Source organism: Mobula hypostoma, chromosome 9, assembly GCF_963921235.1.
Source record: "Mobula hypostoma chromosome 9, sMobHyp1.1, whole genome shotgun sequence".
NCBI classification, from domain to species: Eukaryota; Metazoa; Chordata; class Chondrichthyes; order Myliobatiformes; family Myliobatidae; genus Mobula; species Mobula hypostoma.
In genome coordinates, this window is record NC_086105.1 from 108,622,944 (window position 1) to 108,633,908 (window position 10,965).

Below are 10,965 nucleotides of genomic sequence, written 5' to 3' on the forward strand. Positions count from 1 at the left end.
AGGAGAGGAGTTTCTAACCACTCCTCCCACCCAACCCCACAAGACAGAAGGTGATGAGGTATGTGAAACAAGCTGCCAGAGGAAGTGGTAGGGGCAGGTACAATTACAACATTCAAGAGATATTTGGACAAGTCTATGAATAGGAAAGGTTAAGAGGATATGGGATTAGTGTGGACAGGCATCTTAGTCAGCATGTTATGAGTAGGGCCAAAAGGCATGTTTCTATACTGTGCAATTCTATGATTCTATTGTCACTTGTGGAAATACAAACAGAGCTATTGATGGATACAGAAAAAAAAGGGAGAATTTTGTGATTAGAAAAGATGCTCCCATGGCAAATCCAGATTCAGCAGAGAAATAATGCTCAGATGGCATCTGTTTACTTCAACAGATTTACAAGTATGTGTATTTTTGGGATTCTTCAGCTCCTTTCTTAATGGCAACTTGAAATCATGAGGAAAATCATAATAATTGAACCACAATTTGCAATTGTACTGGTCAACTACCACACACTGTTACCTTCATTTCGCCTTTGATGTCGAGGAGCATAATTGAACTGCAGGTCAATCTGTCTATTTTGTCTGGCCTCTGCTCTGTTTTTGCTGTGGGAAGCAGCTTTATGTGCTTTGTAATCAATTTCAGAACGAAAAGCATGAGTAAACTGCTCAGTATTACAACGTCCTTCTTCACATAGATAGTGCTTCTCCCGAAAATGATCACGAAGATAATCATAATCACTGCAAGAAAATTAAATGTAAATTTTTTGGGCTTGTTCATGAAATAATATAGACCAGTAAGGGCACTACAGAATAGAAAACTGTTTATCTAGCACACTGCTTTTAATTGTATACATTATTGGAGATTAATTGAAGAAACAGCAAAAACAATTAGCTAAGGTTTTACTGCTAATGGTCAACAACAGAACCCCTCTGGAAAACAAGGGCAAGATAGAGTTCAGTGATAACCCCAAAACATTCAACATCTAGGTCCATTTGAATTAAGTGGGCACTTTCAGGAAAAAGATGGTTAAATTTAGGTTTCTGCTCAAGTGGGATGTTGAGAATTCTGCAGCTGAAGGAAGCAAACCAAAACTCCAGTTCATATTGTATGATATTAAACACACAGACTTCAACAATATTAACACTGAGCATGATCATATTCTGCGTAAAAGGTTCTTTCCATACAGGTCCTCTACAGTAACTGCAATCTACATGGTATTTCTACCCCTTATTGCTCATCTTTTTAGTCTATAATAAAAGTCATTATGTTGCAAATACCTACCCTGTATAACTGGATGAAAAGATCAAGTTTCTGCTGGGATAAACCATGTTGAACTGTGCATCAGCAAGTTTGTTGATGTCTCTAACAGTTCATTTTGTAGTTTGCCCACAGTTTTATCCAACTTACCTGTAATATTCCTGAGCACCGTCAGAGTCACAGAAATGGCAGAAATAGTGATCCCGCCTCAAATGTTTAAGTAATTCATCATTATCTAGATAACGATCATCACAGAATTTGCACAAAGGATGGCCACGATGTGAAGTATCATCTGGGTCACCATGTATTCGATGACGAGCAAGATCCTTCCGGTTATACCATTTTCGTTCATAGGTGAAAATCTGAAAGGCATTTAATTAAAATGAAATAATTTATTTTACCTAGTAGCAATTTCATGGAAAGGCATCAGTTTTGCTTTGCAAACTAATATGATAAATGCATTAAATAATACTAATCAGAAATTAATTTCTTACTGAAGATCTCTTAAACATGCCATGTAATTTTTGTCTTCTAATTTAGGAAGTAATTAACATTTGATTTTTGTTAAATGACTAGTTATTGTACATTAATAAATTGTATATAGTTGAAAGGCCCTATACAACAAGTTAAAAACATCTAAAACAAAGCACTGAATTAATAACATTTAATTGCAAACAATTTTATAATAAGACCACTTACATCCAAGTTAAACCTTAAAAAGGTGTTTGTAACTTTGATCAAAAGCAGATTAGTTAAAACAGTGATAAACAGTTTTGGTAATATTTCAGCATTGTTAATCAGTTAATTCTTCTGAAGACTGAACATAAAAGCCTTGAAACTGATTTCCATTTCCAGATTCAAGCACTTCTTACATTTTCAATGTGAAACTAGATAAGAAATACAGTTAAGTTGAATTGATCACATAACACTAAACCATACCTGATAACTAAGAAGCTTTCAACGCTGAAAGTAAAAATTTAAGGTTGAAAGTTACAAAACATGGGTCAACTGCAAAATAATTCATTGTTTGGCAATATTAATTCTATCCATCAGACTCAATTGATTAGTTTCACAAGGGGAAATTAAATTCAGCAATTTAACTAAATATTCATTAAAACAAACTACTCAGTGTCCACGAAGCCAACTGATGGCACAAAACCCATCTGGTTCACTATAGTTCAGGGATGAAAATTTGCCATCATTTATCCAACTCGCCACTGTAAATCCAAACTCACCAACTTAAATGACTCTCAACCCAGAGATTACCACTCATGTAGTAAACCATCAAAACATTTTTTTTTTGTAAATCACAAGAGTCGAATCAGACTGACCACTTAGCATTGGACATAGCTGGGACAGTCAACTGCAAATTGAGGGTTAGATGTCAAAATTGAAAGCAACAAAAATGCATCTCCTGGCCAATTTCTTGAACTTGTCAGACCCATTTCCATTTTGGGTTTCTTCTGTCTATTATACAAGACACAAGAAACAACAAAAAAAAAGAGAAATAGACCATTTTATCTGTTATGCTTGTATCGGCAATCAAGACCATGTTTCTCTTCAAAGAAACTTGTGCCACTTTCTTATACTCACCACATATCCCTTAACATTCTATTCGATCCATTGCCAACTTGCATATATGCAGCAACTGGGCCTCCACAGTGCTCTTAGAGAATTCCAAAAATTTATTAGCCTTTAGATGAAGAAATTTCTTCTCACATCTGTCCTGAATGGCTAATCTTCAACATTGAGACTGTGATCCCTGGTTCTGGACACCCTAACCACAGGAAACAAAATCTCCACATATACCTTTTCAAGCCTCATTGGAATTTTAATGCTTCAGCAGAAAAGAGTAGCCTTTAGCATCTCCAAGTTCCCTAGTTTCAAGTCATAAATAAGTAGGATAACAAATCATTGCCCTCTCTAAAGTGCTAAATCAATGGGAAGCAGTATAACAAGGACACAGAATATACTCTTGGGAATTTCATATGCCATCAGGAAAATATTGACAAAAGTAGCTTACACAAAATTCAGAGAAACTCAGGTCAGGCAGTATCTATAGAAAGGAATAAAAAGTCCATGTTTCAGGATGAGACCCTTCATTTGTTCACTCTTCAACAAAAGTAGCTATTGACTTATCCAGACAGCAAGATCTGGCTGAACAAATGTAATCCAACAGTCAAGTTACCAATAACAGAAGGTGGAGCTTAGGAGGGTTAATGGTGCCTAACGGCGACTCATTTGCTTGCATCTTCAGAAACAGCTCCATTTCCATCTTTAAATCTCTATTTTTCTCTTTCAGGGTTCTTTTGAAGACCCTGACCTGGAGTGACACACTGACTTTGGTTCTTTGCAGGAATGGGACCCACTCTCGGGGTTCCATAACTGGCTGTTGTTTAGCACATCAAAGGCTCGGCCTACGAGTTCAGCTCAAATTCAGAAGCCTAGGATCTTGGGGCTCTGGAGACGGGTAGATCGAGGGTCGTGTCACGACAGGAGACTCATATGTCGTCAAGGGTGTCAGAATATCTGCTGTGTGCATGGAGACCCGGAATCTTCGCGATCTTCAGACACAGAGCTCGAAAAAAGCGACGTTATGGACTTTTAACATTGTAAATCAGCGAGTTGTTTGTTATGTCTCCCTGCTCACTGGGAAAATGGAGACACCTCTTTCTCCCTTATTAGGGAGAGAGAGAACCTGTGGTATGTCGAATACCAGGTGAAACTCGAAGTCTTCGGGGTAACTGCAAGTCTGTGTCTTTGCTACTGCTTTGCTCACACTTGAGTGCTTGGTGGCGGTGCCAATGGTTGCTTTCTTTCTTGCAGGTGGGGGGGGAGAAGGGAGGGGAAATTGTTGCTCGATGCCACTTATGGGGGGGGGAGAACTTTGGGGTTCTAACATTTAAATGTCCTTCATTCTTTGGGGCACTCCTATTTTCGTGGATGGTTGTGAAGAAAAAGCATTTAAGGATGTATAGTGTATACATTTCTGACATTAAATTGTACCTTTGAACTTCAGAACCATCATGCACAGAGAGTGAGATGTTACAAGTTCTTGTGAAGAACAGACGTTTGAACTTCACTGTGAGGAAAACGTGTTCAACAACAGCATTGCCACAAACAGAACCAGGTGTATCTAAAAGTGTGGCACCTAGTTAATCAATTCTATAACTAAATCACTATGATCCTGCCAAACACAATTGTAAATACTGGTGACTTGTTAAATAAACACGAGATGAAATGGCTACTTAAACACTTTTGAACATCCCAAGAAACCCCAAACAATCTAAGGGAAAGTAGAATGCATAACTGGCAGAGAATATTCTAATTTTTCAATGAGCGATGAACTATAGTCTTCCACAGGATACAATTAAAACAAGTTTTATTTGATAATAGCTTACAAACCAGCATTCTCTGGCACTTAAAAGGTCAAAGGCAGCAGGTCCATGGAAACATTACAACTGCACAATCCCAATTTGACCATTTATTCATCTTCACCTGTTTAAGCATCCCAAGTTTATCTTCAGCAAAAACTGTAATAATTCAAGTCAGCACATCACCATAATTAAAGGGCAATCAGGATGGACGGATACTTGTTTGGCAGAAAATTCTACACCCCAGACATAAATATTAAAAATAAAAATGCACAAAAGCAATTTTTAAAAAAAAAGGCTGACAGGAAACCAGTATCTCAAAATTCCGATCAAATAACTCACCTGGAGATGTCTTACACACAGTTTACAACTGAACATTTCGTGTTGTTTCCTCATGTGATGTTCTAGTTCTTCAAAAGTATTGAAGGGTCTTGACTCAAGACACACTGAGCAGTCATGCTGCAGGAGTTTCCTATTAGGAATAAATTAATAAAACAGAAAACATTGAACATAAAGTAAACAACAGGAATTCTGCAGATGCTTGAAATTCAAGCAACACACATCAAAGTTGCTGGTGAACACAGCAGGCCAGGTAGCATCTCTAGGAAGAGGTACAGTTGACATTTCAGGCCGAGACCCTTCATCAGGAAGTACTTATGTTTTAATATGTAATATCTGACTAATCCAAATGAGCAACTGATAAAGGCAAGTTGCAAGTACACACAATGTACTTTCTTTTTCTGAACCATGTAGACTGCCTGGGCACCATGCTGAAAGGTCCAAACACCATAAAATTAACGTTCAATTTTCAGCTTATTTTTATTAAATTAACAATATTTATGGTTATGTGCTGCTCATTTTCTCCTCCATGAGATCCAATATGCTAGGAGAAAGTGTCTGAAGTGAATTAACAAAAATTGGCATGTCCCACTTAAAAATGCCATGAAAAATCTTAATAAAAGACCAACATTAGAAACTGCTGGAGAGTCACTAGTATACTAGTTTTTAAAAAAAAAGAAAATTGAAGTACCTGAACTGGGTATGAATCTTTCCATCAGCAATATAAATGCCATATTTCTTTTCATGGTGGAATTGATGAGTTACTATTGTTGAAAATGGAGCAATTTTATTCACGAATACAACCTGCAAAGAACATGATTAATATTAGTATTTTTACTATAAATATAAATACAATGACTGGGTTTGCAGAATTTTTTTTAAAATGAGCTCATCTCTACTGAGCACTGTTACTGTAAATTGGTTCAGAAGTATCCAGATATACTACATTTAATCTATTTCCAAAAGAATATCAAACATCAAGTAGCTTCACAGCCTATGTTGGGGTCACTCCCTTTGCTGCATGGGTGATCAACATCCCTTGTTTGGCGTCAATAAACTTTGAAACTCTAGTTATGTTTGTACCCAAACACAGAGCCCAATTAAAATTGAGGCAAAATAGTACTAATCTCCGTAATATTTCTGGATACTGCTGTATTTTTCTTTTAAACGAAATCTCAGAACTTCTGTGGTTTACCATATAGGTTATCTAGGAGAGTAGTACTGGAGAGGCTCATAACAAAAATTACAACTATCTAGAAAAATACTTAGTTTTGGACATCATACATTAAGAAAGAAATGCTAGACTTTAAGCAAAAATGATACAGTACATGTCTATCAGTTATTCTAGGGTTTGAAGTAAATTTATGAGACATCTTTCAAGCCCACCTGAAAAAAAAAGATTAGGAGATTACAACACCAGGATCCATGATTTGTCTCGTTTTGCCAGGCATATGGTGCTTACTTTAGATTTATAAACCCCTACCCCCAAACCTTTTCCAGCCACCCCAAAACTTGCTTGGTCAGAATAGAGTTTCGGCCATAAATGGATGTCAATGACAGAAAAAAAATCCACCATTCTGCATTATTCTGTATTCTAGAAAATACCATGGCAAATATTTCCAAATTAACATCCAAATGCTTTCTACAATTAACTGGGAGGTTACTCTCTTACAGAAAAGCAACAGTAGCTTTTACATTCTGTACCTGCCAACTAAAAATTTCAAATTCAATACAGAACTGAAATTCATATACTGGTAAAGAGCATCTACTTGCTGATACATCTGTAACTGGATAATGGGAAACAATGAAAGAAGAAATAGCAAGAGTTCAAGGCCAATGTGTTCCTGTAATAGTAATAGCCATGGGATAACAAGTGCATGGAACATTGGATGTTGAGAGATGGAGAAAGAAAAAGCAAACATGAGATAGAGGGAATGAATGACAGGACAGCCCAGAGTACAAAAGTATAGGAAGGTTCTTAAAAAATTAGGAAGGCAAATACAAGTAACAAAAAAAAAATCAGCAGACAGTATTAAAGTAAATGTGAAAGTGTCCTATGATTATGTTAAAGGCAAAAGAATACCTAGTGCAAAAATAGGAACCATTAGAGACAAATGTTCAATCTCTGCACGGAGCCAGAAGGTTAAGGCAAGATCCTAAGCACTACTTTTTAAAAAAATGCCTTAGCAGGCTTAATAGTGGATAAATCCCCAGGACTGGATGTAATTTATCCCAGGCTGCTACAAGAGGAAGAAGTTAGAAGAGCTGGGACTCCAGCTGAGACTTATACATCTTCACTGAACACAAATATGGAGATTACTGGAGAACAGCAAATTGATCCCCTTTTCAAGAAAGGGAGCAGAAAAAGGTGGTAGGCACCATCAACAAGTTTACAGATGACACAAAGATCAGCAGAGTTGCTGTCAGAGTGGAAGGTCATTTTATGCTGCAGAGAGATCAGCTTATTGGCAAAATGGGCCAGAAAATGACAGATAAGAGTTTAATTCAGACAAATGCAAAGTGATATATTTTAGGAACACTGAATGAATAGCAAATTCTTGGAAAGTATCAAGGAATAGAGACCTTGGAGTAAATGTCAATAGTTCCTTGAAAAAGAGCAAATTACGTACAGAACATAGGTTAGAAAGGCATATGGAATACTGGCTTTCATTTGACAGGGAATCAAAGAGGGAAACCACACTGGTCAGACCTCAGCTGAAGTATGGCATGCAGTTCTGATATCCATGCTATCAAAAGGATGAGATAGCATTGGAGAGGACCCAGAAGATAATCCACAGGATGTTGCCCATGATAGAACAGTTCAGAAAAACTGAAGAAACTTGACTGTTTTCATTGGAACTGAGTTAGTTAAAGGTGACATGACTAAGCTACGTAAAAGTGAGCAGTATAGATATGGCAGACTGCAGGAAACCTCCTATATCAGAGGCAAATAAAATTAGAGAATATAGCTACACTCACAACACACTGGAGGAACTCAGCAGGTTGGGCAGCATCCGTGGCAACCATCAGTCAACGTTTTGGGCTGGAACCCTTCGTCAGGACTGAAGAGGGAAGGGGTCTCTTAAGAAGGTGGGGGGAGGGTGGGAAGGAGAAGGCTGGTAGGTCAAAGGGGAAAGAGATTTATAAGGGATATGAGGAAGATCTTCACTACACTTGAAACCACTGCTTGAAGATGATAAATGGGGGGGGGGGGCACTGACAGCATTTAAGGTGTCTAGATGAGCACTTGAATCACTCAGGCAAAGAAGGTTGTGAACCAGGTGCTGGGAGAAGGATTTAATGCCCACTAGTCTGCATGGACACATTGGGCTGAATGGCCCATTTACATGCTACACGATGTTATAACTCCAACTACTTGGCTATTGCACTCAATCTTCCAGTGCGGAATATGAGGTAGCTTTAAGTCAGCAGATAAACTGATATTTGGATATTTCAAGCTGTAAAAAAAGCACCATACGTCCCACTAGGAACTATATAGCGTGAACTTTGAGCACTGTTATGGTGTCTGCATCAGTCCAAATGGGGATAGGTGCAAAAAAAAGCATGAAGTTCACAGCATCAAAAAATGAAATTTAAAAATAAACACACCATTGCGATAGATTGCCCTTCTATATGATCAGCCGATTTAAAGTTGTAATGCAAAACTTAACATTAAGAGCCTACCTTTTGGTTTTCAATAACTGTTACTCTAGCTGGGAAAACGAAAAACTCAAAATCCGTCAATCTTCAAGGTTCAAAAGTTCAAAGTAAATTTATTATCAAAGTACATATACGTCACCATACACAACCCTAAGATTCGTTTTCTTGCGGGAGATACTCAATAAACTCAATATAGAATCAACGAAAAGCCCAAAAATTACAAACATTTGACTATGCACTTGGGCATGTTGCAATGCTTGGGCAATATGACACTGCGCTTGGACACGTTACACAACGCAAGTTAATTTCAAAAAGTTGCGGGTCACAAGGAGACAAGCTTAAGAGAACATAAACGAGCTCAGAATCCAGAGATTACCAGTAATAACCAACTAATTCCAGAGCGAAATAGGCTTAATCATCCTGAGCACCAGAGAACTTTAACATCGTTTTAAATTTACACCTCCACTTCCCATATTCGAGAAGCCGCCAAATGACAGCATAGAAAGGGAGTGACCTCGGTGCAGGACAACGCATTGATCGCGGTGCGGGAGACTTGAAAGAAAGACAACTTAGTACCCAATAATGTAAAAACAAAAGGCATTCAGCAGACTCTCTCTCTCTCTCTCCCAGATTCGTATATTCACCCGCCCAGGATCACAAGTAGACGGGCCCCACACCAGGGTTTGGGGTGCATGCGCACACCCACCAGCGAGGCCCTTCTGTGGGCTCGCCGGGTTCTGCCCCGATGCTGAGCCGGTGGGGGCCGGGGGTGCCTAAACTCCCCCTAAGGTCCAACTCCCCCTGCTTCCCTCCGCGAAGCTACGTTCCCTCCCATTACCTTGTCGAGCTCCAAGCGGCAGACGGCGCAGTACTTCTGCCCACACAGGGCCCTCATTTTGGTGGAGCAGCGGTAACAGACCGGGTGATCGCACTTGCCCACGGCGTAAATATCCAGCTCCTGGCAGCACAGGACACAGGTCTTGTCGGCCCCGGGCCCTGCCAAGGCTGGGGCGGCACGATCCTTCGAAGCACCCTGACTGTTGGAAGCCATACTCGCTGCCGCCCGCTCTCTCTCTCAAGGCCTCCTTACCGGCTCACCCTTCCCCGGTCACTGACGTCACCTCCACCGGCACGCATAGGAACTGACGTCGCGCGACACGTGACGCGAGCCGGCACGCGTGCGCTCTGCGGGGAATGTGGCAGGCGGCTGTGTCGCGGGGCAGGGGGGCCGCCGGTGGTCTGTTGCTCCGGGACGGAGGGAGCCGGGGACCGGGGTTAATGGATGCGGCACATGGCGCAAAGGAAAAGTAGAACGGGATGAGGCAATGGCTCCCAATTGCAGGGAGCAATGACTGTCAACCCATTCATACTGCATGTTAACAGTCGTAATGTGTCGCACAATCAGCAAAATCTATTCTTTCCCTTCTGCACTCTGTGAACAACGTTATTTATGTTTTTCTTGTGAATGTCGTGCCTGATACCATGCGCACGTGATGCTTCTGCAAGTAACTTTTTCGATGCAATTTGACCATGGCTGACTTTCCCTACGTTTAGTCGCACTTTGGACAAATATCTTCTCGCCTCTTAAACTTGCACCCAGCTAAAAATAAGCAATTTCTCACTTTCTGACCTTCACGTTTGTTTGATGCTGTGAATCACAACAATAATAATAATAGTAGCGGTAGTAATAAGTACTTTATTTATCCGGAATGGGAGATTCTTTTGTTAGAGCAGCAACATTTAAAAACACTTAGCAGTGTGCAAATTAACTAATAAAGTACAGAATATTAATATAAGTAACAATAATGTTCAAAATAATAAAGTAGAGACTATCTGTGTCCTCCTGTTGCACACATCATAATACTATACTCTGCTTTTTTCCTATCCTTCAAAAAGATCCCAATATAGTGAAGCATTCATATTGCTGCTTTACAAAACAGACTCGAGGGTGGAATAAGCTTGAAAACCATGTACTTAATCTTTTGTGTCAAGGCTCTGCACCAGGACTGAATGAAGAGGAAAGATAATAGATATATAGCAGTATGAGGAGGATTGGGGCTGGGATAGAGGCTGGTAGGTGAGGGGATGATGGGCTGATGGAATCAGGTGGCAGAAGAAGTGGGCAGGGTGATACATATTAATTGAGTGTAGAGACAGATTATAAGATTCTGTTGAGAGGATTCACAAGAAGAGGATTTGGGGAAGTTAATTGATATTTGAGGGTAATGTGATGACAAGATTTATAGGACCATCAGACATAGGAGCAGAATTAGGCCATCTGGCCCATTGAGTCTGCTCCGCAATTTAATCATGGCTGATCCTTTTTTTTTCTCCT

General features: G+C 39.6%; 1 protein-coding gene across 2 annotated transcripts in view; it reads right to left on the reverse strand.

Moving 5' to 3' along the window:
* znf598 (zinc finger protein 598) overlaps positions 1-9,734 on the reverse strand; it is a 30,048-nt gene extending 20,314 nt beyond the window's left edge. For both annotated transcript variants that reach the window (XR_010019293.1, XM_063058862.1), the window contains exons 1-5: positions 9,469-9,734; positions 5,662-5,774; positions 4,974-5,103; positions 1,408-1,619; positions 520-737 (exon numbers count right to left, since the gene is read on the reverse strand). Coding sequence is in view for 1 of the 2 variants with exons in the window: in XM_063058862.1 (XP_062914932.1) it covers positions 520-737; positions 1,408-1,619; positions 4,974-5,103; positions 5,662-5,774; positions 9,469-9,681 (886 nt within the window). In the remaining variant the exon portion in view is untranslated. The remainder of the gene's footprint in view (positions 1-519; positions 738-1,407; positions 1,620-4,973; positions 5,104-5,661; positions 5,775-9,468) is intronic.
* Positions 9,735-10,965: the final 1,231 nt, after the last annotated feature.